The sequence below is a fragment of the Amblyraja radiata genome, chromosome 17 (assembly GCF_010909765.2).
Source record: "Amblyraja radiata isolate CabotCenter1 chromosome 17, sAmbRad1.1.pri, whole genome shotgun sequence".
NCBI classification, from domain to species: domain Eukaryota; kingdom Metazoa; phylum Chordata; class Chondrichthyes; order Rajiformes; family Rajidae; genus Amblyraja; species Amblyraja radiata.
In genome coordinates this window covers 29,638,606-29,651,022 of record NC_045972.1, presented here as the reverse complement: position 1 = coordinate 29,651,022, position 12,417 = coordinate 29,638,606, and the positions used below count along the sequence as shown (strand labels likewise).

The 12,417-nt window shown below is 43.8% G+C and overlaps 1 protein-coding gene across 1 annotated transcript in view; it reads left to right on the top strand.

The window, feature by feature from the left end:
• LOC116982984 (hydrocephalus-inducing protein homolog) overlaps nt 1–12,417 on the top strand; it is a 204,439-nt gene that overhangs the window by 141,430 nt on the left and 50,592 nt on the right. The window contains exon 44 of the mRNA XM_033036517.1: nt 10,626–10,764. Coding sequence (XP_032892408.1) covers nt 10,626–10,764 — 139 coding nt within the window. The remainder of the gene's footprint in view (nt 1–10,625; nt 10,765–12,417) is intronic.

The window sequence follows — 12,417 nt, the reverse complement described above, 5'->3', positions numbered from 1 at the left end:
AATACTAATTTACTACTCGTTTAATTTGACACCTAATTCATTTTGATATCTTCAGTATTAAAAAAGTTATGGCCATTATACTCATACTCATACTCGGAAATTAGCATCTTGTTCCCTATTGCTTTTCCATTGACTTAACACAAGCTGTGATCGAGGACAGTCAAAAGCCCATAACTTTTAAAAAAATTAAGAGAACTGAAAGAAATTTTCAGTTATTATAGATTGAAACATTCTGAAACAAATATGAAACAATCTTACTTAGATGACTTGAAATTAAAGCATATAATTAGTTAGTTACCTAATTGTAGCTAATTACAAGATTCAATTACTAGATCTAAACATCTATCAATTTCTTAAGAATAGATTAACATTTTTAAATCGCCTAAGTGTCCAAATAACATTCACACAAGAATTCACAATATAACATAATTTTTAAATCCTATTGTCATGGATTTATAGGCCAAATGGAAGGCATTTAATGTTTAATACCTGTAAATTAATGGCCATTTAAATCATCTTGCGTGTGGGATTTTCTGGAACGCGATCAATTGGAACATTGCGGTTGCGGTGAATTTAAACCCGTATCGGCAGGAAAAATACTGCCGGTTCCTATGGGGAAAAAAATCACCGTTTCGCAACCTAAAATGTGAATTAAAGGCATCTTAAGGAGCACTTTTATACATAAAATAAACGGCTTTCATTTACCTGTCCCGTACGTGAAATCCGTCCCCGTTGTCGGCGTTGACGGCTTTAGAAGTTGCTTTTAAAATTACTCCAGCGCTGAACTTGTCGGGCGATTGAAAAAAAAAAATACACAGAACGGCCATCGGAACAATTCTTCAGCAAAAGCTTGCACTCCAACCAAATATAATCCAGGACAAGGTAGGGAAAAAACGTGTTTTAACCCCCCCCCCCCCCCCCAAGGCACCAAAATTGCGCACACTGCCAGCGGCAGAATTGCAGCGCCGCTGAAGGTAAGTATTGTAACATACCTACATTTGAGGACTTTGCCTCTCCTGCGACCACACACAGAGGTGACCAATTGGGTTTCTGGGGTGTCCTATTCTCTCTCTAGTCACCCTTTTCCCCTATATGTACATAAAATCTCTTTGGATTTCCCTTAATATTATCTGCCAGAGCCATCTCCAGACCCCTTTTTGCCCTCCTGATTTCCTTCTTAAGTATGTTTCTCCTCCAGGAATGCACTTGATCCCAGCTGCCTACACCTAACCCTTGCTTCCTTTTTCCTGACCAAAACTTCACTTTCTCTTGTCTTCCATAAATATATTAAAGCTAATAGAACAGTAGTCACTGATCCTAAAAGCCTCACCCATGAGCACAACAGTCACTTGCCCTTCCCAATTTTTCTTCTTTGTTCCTCAGTTCTTATTAAGCTTCTATTGCAATACCATCCACCTCGATCACCCCATCTGATGACATTCTTTCTCTACACTTCACATTGGCTCTCCTTTTACAATAGTTCTGCTTTCATCTCCTCTCTTACCAGCTCCTATGCTCTTGCATTGACCTCACAAACCTCCACATTCAACAGATCATCCACTGGGATTTCTGTCACTCCCAATTTCTGCTGACCCCCGATTTCTGCTGTCAACATCTAAAGAATTATTTCCTTCCCAGCCAGCTTCCCCATCTCACCACCCGATCCCTTCCCCTTGCACCGTCCCTTGTAAATACAGAAGGTGAACACCAATCCTTTTATCTCTTCCCTTACCATTACCCAGCAGTAGAGTCTGTCTTTCCAGGTGAAGCAGTGAGGTACCTGCATTTCTTCTAATTCTGTGCATTTTATTTGGTGTTCACATTCTGATTTCTTCAATCTGGAGAAACTAAACACAGATTGGATGATATCTTTGCGGAACACATTGGTTTGGTTTACAATCCAATCCAAAGCTTCCGGTTGCTTTAACTTCAATTCTCACCTCCCTGCCTTTGACTTCCACATTGCACCATCGAAACCCATGCTCTGAGAACACGTCACCAACACCTCATCTTCTGCCCGAATACATTGAATCCCTCAACCCACAATACTAGCTAGGTTAACAGAATTTCTGCTGTACATTAGTCACAAATATTTACAAAAAATACAAAGTCTGGAATAAAATTCCCTCTCATAATATTCAATTCATATGTGAAAGATGAATTGAAAATGACACATTCAATGTAACAATTGCAGATAATTATTCCATTCTTTTCTCAAAAGCAGTGCCTCTCTGTTTAAATTTATTTATTTTTTATTATTCTGCCTCCAACTGCTGATTCTCCCTCTCACCCTCTCTGCAAATTGACATTCTTGTTTTTTTCTCATGTCTCCAATAGAAGAACCTTGGACCCAAAACTTAGTTTTTCTCCCCACTGCTCCAGCCTGATCTGCTGACTGCTTCAAGCAACCCCTGCTTTAGTTTCGAGATACAGTATGGAAACAGGCCCTTCGGCCCAATGAAACCATGCCAACCATTGATCATCCGTACACACTAGTTTTATGTTATTCCACTTTATCCTTACACACTAGTGATCATTTTGTAGAGGCTAATTAACCTATAAACTCGCACATCTTTGGGATATGGGAGGACACTGGAGCACCCAGAGGAAATCCACGTGGTCACAGAGAGAATGTGCAAACTCCATGTAGACAGCACCTGAGGTCAAGATTGAACCCGGGTCTCTGGCATTGTGAGGCAACAGCTCAACCAGTTGCACCGCTGTGCCCCCATTTTGATTTGAACTTTGTGCTTCTGCAGTTTCTTTGATCCAATCCCAGTCTGATTAGTTCTGTTTCTGTAGGTTTAGAGACTTAAAAACTTTTAAGTGTCCTTGAAGTCCATGTGCAATGATTTTCATCTGATATCTCCTCTCATTATCATACCAGAAGCCTCTCTCTCAAAGATCCCATTCCGCACTTCTCAGATTATTTTCTTCCTTTTTTTTTAGAAAGTCGCTCAGTTTCCTTTTTAAAAAGATTCTGACTTCCGTTCTCACCACTAATTCTGCATTGTGTGTTAGAGTTACACAGCATGGAAACAGGCCCCTCGGCCCAAGATAACTATCTGAGCTAGTCTAATTTGCCTGCATTTGGTCTAAATCCTTCAAGTTCAAGTTCAAGTGAGTTTATTGTCATGTGTACCTGATTGGACAATGAAATTCTTGCTTTGCTTCAGCACACAGAACATAGTAGGCATTTACTACAAAACAGATCAATGTGTCCATATACTATAATATAAATATATACACACATGAATAAATAAAATGATAAAGTGCAAATAACAGATTATTGGTTATTAATAATCAAAGTTTTGTCTGAGCCAGGTTTAATAACCTGATGGCTGTGGGGAAGTAGCTATTCTGAACCTGATTGTTGTAGTCTTCAGGCTCCTGGACCTTCTACCTGAAGGTAGCAGGGAGATGAGTGTGTGGCCAGGATGGTGTGGGTCTTTGATGATACTGCCAGCCTTTTTGAGGCAGCGACTGCGATAAATCCCCTCGATGGAAGGAAGGTCTGCAAACCTACAGCAACATAACTAATCAGAGCCGATGATGGACTGGGCAGTGTTTACTACTTTTTGCAGTCTTTTCCTTTCCAGGGCGCTCAAGTGTTGCCGAACCAAGCCACGGTGCAACCGGTCAGCATGCTCTCTACTGTGCACCTGTAGAAGTTAGAGAGAGTCCTCCTTGACAAACCAACTCTCCGTAGTCTTCTCAGGAAGTAGAGGCGCTGATATATTTGATCATATATCCTAGTCATATATTTGTTCAAAAGTCTTTTAAACATTGTAATTATTCCCCTCTCCCCCGTGTCCTGTGGCATTTCATTCCACACACCCATCTGTGTGAAAAATTCACCCATCAGTCCCCCTTCAAACATTTGCCCTCTCATCCTAAACCTATGCTCTTTGGTTTTAGACTCCTCTACCCTGGGAAAATGACTAACCATCCACCTTTTCTATGCCTCTCTTCATTTTATAAATCCCTGAAAGGTCACTTATCAGTCCCCTATCATCCAGGGGGGAAAATCCCAACATACCCAGCCTTCCGGCAAACAAATTCAGCATTGGTCAGAGAGGTGTTCAGGCCAAGCTAATGAGTGGATGGAAGGGTCTTCTGGATAAGGCACTGAAGGCAAGATGATTGGACTCATTTGGTGAGCAGCTTGATGTTGTGATAGGGACAGTAAAGGTTCATTCTGTGAGGATGAGATAAACTAAGATGAATGAATTTCCTCCGCAGCATCTATCCGCTGATCTCCAGCATGTCAAATCTCATTGTTTTTTAATCCATTTAGGAATCATATAGCCACACTGCCATCTACCAATTATAAGAAAACAGCACCCAAATAAATCCTTCACTTCTTTCAAATTTTAAAGAAGCCAAGCCTGCCATTTTGTCTAATTCTATTGTTCCTTTCATGAACAATTTGAGAAGAATAGAGGTGGGTTTGTTTTTTACCAGCTTTACTCCCTGGATTGAGAGAAGATTTGGAGAAAGGCAGGCTAAGAAATTAACTGGTATTCTGCAGAGTTTTTGAGAGCAACCTTTTATTTTCCCTATTTTTTGAGCCTGCATTGCAGAGGTGAGTCTTCTTGCAGGACTGGTGAAAGGCAACCCTGCACATAGCAAAGGACAGCATTGAGTTGAGCATGTAAAATTCACACAGTGCTCATTTGCTACATTCAGATCTGAAAGTGGATCAGGTCTCATGCTTTGGAAACATAGTGACATGCTCACGGGAAAGCATACTTGCTTCCGTCATGATTGAAAACAGAGGCAGAACATTGAAATAATTTTTAATAATAAAATTAATAGAAACATGTTAACCCAAATGCATTCAGTTTATAGAAATTAATTGAAGTGCACATACTAAGACTGCTGAAATTACTCGGGCAGTGCTGGGAGAGGAAAATCAGGTGGACCACTCCGGCATCCTCACCTTACCCAACTGCAGGGGGCAATGACGAGCAGGAGGTCTGCCCATGCTGCATTAAAACATCTATCATGGTGTTCAGTATACATCCTAATCTTACTGGCTCTTAGGCCCTGGTCGCTCCAATACCACCATCCCAAGCCTTACCAGCAGTGGGCCAAACTCCCAGTGGGCTGTGGCTCTTCAAGTGACCATGATAATGATGTCCAAGTGCACCAGATGCCACTCGCACAACCCAAGCCTCGCGTTCACTCGCTACGATCATCTTTTGCAGCAACTCAGCTCCTCTCCTCCTGCCAGCCATGAAGGCCCCTGAGAGCCACCTGATAAGTTGTGCTTTCAACGATCCCTCCCACCTCTGTAAATGTTTCTGAAAATCTGAGACATTTAGAAACAGTCGGAATTTTTTTCAAAAATGTTAAGGGGTTTGTAAGGATGAACTTCACCCTTGGACTGAATGGGTTAAATTTTATGAGCATTAGCTTTGCATGTGTTAGAATGTTCTGAAGTTACACCCATGTGCACTGCAATGTAGAGTTATCCAATGCATTGGTGGTAGTATGTGGCTGCATCAAATCGCTTGTTTTACCTCTGGAGGGCTTTCCACAACTTAGCAAAGTGCAGGACCACGTGCAATTTGTACTTGGACACTTCACTTTATGCCAGTCACGGCCCTGTTCAATAGAATGGGTCATAAAATTTCCTTGAAAGGTAAATGACTTCCTTTATTTGAATTTCATTTTTATTAATATGCTCCTTTGTAATTAATTGCAATAAATTGACTGTGTTGGAGGGATTTGAGTGTCTAATCTGCACCTTGATTGCTTCCCGTGGGGCCGAGTCACCCTCTTAATTTTACAGCTCAGATTGGGCTAGCATACAGAGAAGGTGTCATCACAGAGCTGAGTCTCTTGAATAAGTCAGTTTATTCAGGCCTTGGCCAAGTGTACTGGGGAAGCATTTCAAATGAGGGCTCCAAGATATTTCACTGACACAACAACTTATAACGTTCACATTACAATGGTTACGTGTGGATTTTGCATTTATATAATAATCAATCCCTAACATTGAGTCATAAAGTATGGAAACAGACCCTTCTGCCCAACTCGTCCATGCTGAGCAAGATGCCCCATCTAAGCTAGTTCCATTTCCCACTTTTGGTCCACATCACTATAAATCTTTCCTATCTATGTACCTGTTCAAATGTTTTTTAATTGCCGTTGTAGTACATGCCTCAACTACCTCATCTGGAACTTTATTCCATGTACTGATCATCCTCTGAGTCAAAAGGTTGCCCTTCAGGTTCCTATTCAATCCTATTCAATCTTCCCACTATCACTTCAAACCGATCACCTCTGACTCTTAATTCTCCCACCCTGGGTAAAAGACTCTGTACATTCACCCTATCTATTCCCTTCATGATTTTGTACATCCCTATAAGATCACCCTTTAGTCTTCCGCCCTCCAAGGCATAAAGTCATATTTTATCCGACACCTATAGCTCATGCCTTCAAGTCCTCGTAAATCTTCTCTGCACTCTTTCCAGCTTAATCACTATAGCCTACTTCTCTTAATAGTATTTGATCCCTGTTTATCTCAGTGGGAGTTGCCTCTATCTGCTCACAGCTGGAACTTGTCTTGCCTTGCCTGACAGCCATTTTCTCTATTTCCCCCGTTAATGAGTGTAATTTTCCATTTCTCCCTCCCATTGGTACGGCACATTTGCATTTTTCAGCTTGAAATTGTGCAATATGGTGCATACTGTAGCGATTCTTATAACTTACACTTCAATGCAATATATATGCTTTAAATTGGATTGGAGCGTTTTTGAAAGGGGGAGGCTGTGCGATCACTAATCACTGGCCTTGGGGGTACCCGGTGAGGGAGTGGAGCAACCGAGTGGGGAGAGGGTGTGGAAGAAGGGTAGGAACTTTTTGAAATTTGATGTATTAAAATCATGTTTTAGTGCACTGTAGAAGTATGATTTCAATTTTTTTTGTATGAAGTATTTTTAAGAGGTGACTTTTTAAGGGGTAACTTTAAACACACAAAGGGTGGTGGGTTTATGGAACAAGCTGCCAGAGGAGGTAGTTGAGGCAGGGACCATCCCAACATTTAAGAAAAAGTTTGATACATGGATAGGACAGGTTTGGATGTATGGACCAAAAGCAGGCAGCGTAGCTGGGACATGGCTCGAAGGGCCGAATGGCCTACTCCTGCACCTATTTTCTATGTTTCTATGTTGGCGGGTGTGGGCAAGTTGCGCCGAAGGGCCTGTTTTCACACTGTATCACTCTATGACTACATTATACCTCCACCATGCATGAATGCTTCAAAATCAAGTGATCGAGTTTTATTGCCATATACTCAAGCACAGAAACATAGAAAATAGGTGCAGGAATAGGCCATTCGGCCCTTCGAGCCAGCACTGCCATTCAATATGATCATGGCTATTCATCTAAAATCAGTACCTCTTTCCTGTTTTTTCCCTATATCCCTTGATGTCGTTAGCCCCAAGAACTAAATGTAACTCTCTCTTGAAAGCATCCAGTGAATTGGCCTGCACTGCCTTCTGTGGCAGAGAATTCCACAAATTCACAACTCTCTACGTGAAGAAAGTTTGTCCTCATCTCAGTCCTAACTGCCCCCCCCCTTTATTCTTAAACTGTGACCCATGGTTCTGAACGCCCCCAACATCGGGAACATTTTTCCTGCAGTTACAGTAAGTGAAAATCTAGCAGGAAAGCAGGATGCTTTCTCCAACCACCCCCATTTGAAGTCCACTACCTTCCACCGTTTCTACCCAGTGCTTGGTACTTACTTCCAGCAGCCACTGGTTGTCCTCCAGTATGCACCGAGCCGCAGCCTGATCCATGCCGGTCACCTGGGCAAATTCGACACAGAGATTCTCTCTCTCTCCCCCCTCTCTTCCGCTCTCTCTCCTCTCAACCCCCCCCCTCTCTCTCTCTCCCCCCTCTATCTCTCCCCCCCCTCTATCTCTCCCCCCCCCTCTATCTCTCCCTTCCCCCTCTCTTTCCCCTCTCTCTCTCTCTCTCTCTCTCTCTCCTCTCTCCCTCTCTGTCTCTCCTCTCACCCCCTCTCTCTCCCCTGTCTCCCCCTCTCACTCTCTCCCCTTCCCTCTCTTCTCTCTCCCCCTCTCTTCCCCCCTATCTTTCCCCCCTCTCTTCCGCTCTCTCTCCTCTCAACCCCCCCCTCTATCTCTCCCCCCCTCTATCTCCCCCCCCCCTCTATCTCCCCCCCCCTCTATCTCTCCCCCCCTCTATCTCTCCCTTCCCCCTCTCTTTCCCCTATCTCTCTCTCTCTCTCCTCTCTCCCTCTCTGTCTCTCCTCTCACCCCCTCTCTCTCCCCTGTCTCCCCCTCTCACTCTCTCCCCTTCCCTCTCTTCTCTCTCCCCCTCTCTTCCCCCCTTTCTTTCCCCCCTCTCTCCCCTCTCTTTCCCCCCTCTCTCCCTCCCACCTTACTCTTCCCCCTCTCTCTTGTCCCCTCTCTCCCTCCCCCCTCTCTCCCCTCTCTTTCCCCTAACCCTCTCTCCCCTCACTTTCCCCTAACTCTCTCTCCCCCTCTCTCTCTCCCCCTCTCTCTCTCCCCCTCTCTTTCTACTCTCTCTCCCCCTCTCTCTCCCTCTCCACACACTCTCCCCTCTCTCTTTCCCCTCTCTCTCTCTCTCTCCTCTCACCTCTCTCTCTTCCCCCCTCTCCTCCTCTCTTCCCCATTTCTCCCTCCTACCTCACTCTTCCCCTTGCCCTCTCTCCCCTCTCTTTCTCCTCTGTCTCTATCTCTTTTTCTTTGCCCCCTACCTCTCTCTTTCCCCCGTTTCTCTCTTTCCCCCACTCCTCCTCTTCCCCTCTCTTTTACCACCCCTCTCTCTTCCCCTTCTCTCTCCCATTCTCTCCTACCCTCTCCTCCCTCTCCACCCCCTCTCTCTCTTCCCTCTTTCTTCCCTCTCCCACTTCCCCCCTCTCCCCCCTCCCTCCCCCCCCCCCCCTCTCTCCCCTACCTCTCTCTCCCCTCTCTCCCCCCCCCTCTCCCTCTTCTCTCTCTCCATTCACCACCCCCTGTCTCTCCCCTCTCTCTCCTCTTACCCCCCCCCCTCTCTCTCTCTCCCCACTGTTTCACTGTCTCCTTCCCCTCTCTCTCTACCTCCCTTTGAGAGTCTGTCCCTTTGGCACAGAGACTCTCGCGGCAGCGGCGCTGCCGACGCCTCCGACGCCCGGGACGTGCACTGTCCGGAGTGCTCCATGACCAGAGCTGCAGCGAGCGACACGCCGGCCCCGGCAAACACTCGTCCGTCCCGGCTCCCCGCATCTGTTCCGGCCGCTGGTTCTGCTCCCATCCCTCCTTCAGCCCCGGCTCTCCAACACTCGCGGACCATGCAGTTTATCCGAGTTTTGAAATTTTCGTTGTTCACAAAATTTCTCACCACTGAGCGTGAGAAATTTCTGATGGGCGTGAGAATTTGCTTGAGGGCGTGAGTCTCACGCTCAAAGTGTGAGAGATGGCAGCCCTGTCTAAACTAATTGCCACCTCTTCGAACATGACCTTTAAATTATATCAGTCATGTAATATATGTAAGTTTCTCAGGTTGACCACATTACAAATTTTCTCCATTTTCTAACAATTTCCATCTTCAGAACATGTTTCAGGTAAATTCTTTATAATTTATTTATTTTTTAAAATGTATGTATTTTTCTGATTTTAAATAGCTGTAATCATGAGAGACTAACTAGTGGGAAATACCTTTGACAGCACGAGCTGTTGGAAGGTTTGCAGGATGTTCATGAGCAGGGCCTTGCTGCTTTCTCAATGGGTTGCAGCAGGCACACTGGGAACTGCAGTGGCCCCCAAAGTCACATACAGTGGGATTAATGTGACTGGGAACAGCGGCTGGGCTCTAGTCAGCGGAAAATACATGATATATACTAGTTACCTCAAGAAACGGATCATTGGAGCTCACCGGTTGAGCAGGAGGCCGGGTGCATCTAAATTAAGCATTTAAATCTTCACATTTACCATTCAATATTTTGTACTGAATTGAAAATCCTTTTCAAATTTAAGAGGGAAGCTTTCTCCATTATTTTAAACCATCAGATGTCAAGGAATAATTGCTCTTCAACAGAAAACAAACTCTGGCTTGCTTTTCTAAAATGGTTCATCTTTTCATGCAAATCATTAATGTGCCAGATAATTAGCATTAAACTCATTAACGTGAGAGTGAAACATATAATCTATAGAAATAAATTCAAGGAACAAACAAATGAAGCATCAGATCAGCCAGGATCAGGGAACAAAAAATAATGATTGCGTTGTTCAGATGCCGAGCAGGATGTTTATCTGCAGCATCATCAGTTGTTATTATCTTTAGTATCTGTCCTTTGCATCTAAGCACTTGAGCTGTGAATGACAGTTTAGAGTGACAAACATTACTCAACCATTACTTAAAGACACAAATCTATATCATCTTCAGCAGGTAAAAGATTGCAGTTTCCTCATTCCCAATTAATCCACTATGTCACTAATTTACTGGTATCAAACATTGGGGCCAATGAAACATCTCTTCTTGTGTTGTCGTGAATTATATTGTACTTTGCAATTAAATATCGGCTTCACTTCTTTTGGGCAACGTGTTGGCTATTTTGCATGAAATAACTGTCTGCTTACTTTCTATAGATCCTTCTTTATAATGAATCCAACAAACAAAGACTACTCCTTTCAGTGGACATATGAGACTGCACCAGATTTACGAAGGGAACCAGCTTTCAGCTTACTGGCAGAAAAAGGATATATCACAGCAGGGAGGAAGACTGAGGTCAGTTCAGAGCCTGCATTAGAACATAGAATATAGAACATTATAGCACAGGAAAAAGCCTTACAGCCCATCATATTTGTGTTGACCATCATGCCATCTTAAACTAATTCTATCTAGCATGGTCCACATCCCTCCATTCCCAATCTGTTCATGTGTCTGTCTAAATGCCTCTAAAATGTTTCCATTGTATCTGCTTTCATTACTTCCCTTGGGAGCGCATTGCAGGCACATTCCTCTGTGTAATAAGGTTAAAGGTGCACAACTTGGTAGGCTGTTGGTATTGGTTTATTATTGTCATATGCACAAAGATACAATGAAAAGCTTTGTTTTCAGTCAAATCATACCATACATGAGTTCAATAAGGCCATATAGAAATACAACAGCTAGTGCAAGTAAACAAATATCAGATGCACAATATAGTATTAAAACATTATAGCATTACTTTACAGACTGGGCTACATCCATAACTCTCTGCAAGTTCTTGCTATTTTGGGCAGAGCTGCTGCTAAACCAAGTTTAGTCTTGTTACAGTGTTGACACAGGCCCTTCTCCCACTGAGTCTGCGCCGAACAGCGATCCCCGCACACTGAGACTTTCCTACACACACTAGGGACAATTTTACCATTAAACCAAGCCAATTAACCAACAAACCTGTACGTCTTTGGAGTGTGAGAGGAAACTGGAGATACCAGAGAAAACTCTCGCAGGCCATGAGGAGAACGCATAAACTCCATACAGACAAGCACCCATAGTCAGGATCGAACCTGGGTCTCTGGCGCTGTAAGCCAGTAACTCAACCGCTTCGCCACCATGCTGCCCTTTTAAGTTGTGATGCATCCTGATAGGATGCTTTATACTGTAACAGTTCGTAAGAGTAATTGGAGACAGCCCAAATTTCCTTATGGGCCTGTCCCGCTTAGGCGACCTTTTAGGCGACTACAGGTGACTACGAGGTCGCCGCATGTTCGCGGGTGGTTGCCAGGAATCGCCTTCATGGTTGTGAGTAGTTCCCGCATTCTCGGAACTAGTCGTGGCTTCATTCTGGTCACCGCAAATTTTTCAACGTGTTTTTTAAGCATCGGGCTGCTGTAGCGGCGACTGCGGAGGCCTCAATAAGCCCGACTATGGGTGAACAGGGGACGGGACTGGACTTTTGGTGCCTTCCCCCACAGTGGGAACCATTGTGGGGGGATGTTTTTATGTTTAATGTTGTGTGTTATCTTTATTTGTGTGCTGCAATGGCAAGTCAACTTTCACTACACCAATTGGTGTATGTGATAATAAATGTACTTTGTATCCTTTGTATTTTCTTTGTTACATCCTCAAAAAACTCCAGAAGATTAGTCAAGCATGATTTTCCCTTCGTAAATCCATGCTGACTCGGACTATTCCTGTTATTGCTATCCAAATGCGCCGCTATTTCATCTCTTATAATTGACTCCAGCACCTTCCTCACCACCGATGTCAGGCTAACTGGTCTATAATTCCCTATTTTCTCTCTCCCTCCTTTCTTAAAAAGTGGGATAACATTAGCTACCCTCTAATTGTTGGAGATGATCTACAATTTATGGAAATTGCAGTGCGCAGTACATATTTTTGGCTTCTGAGTGGGAGTGATATACTGTGCCGAATGAGAATTGATCTCAGTGATAA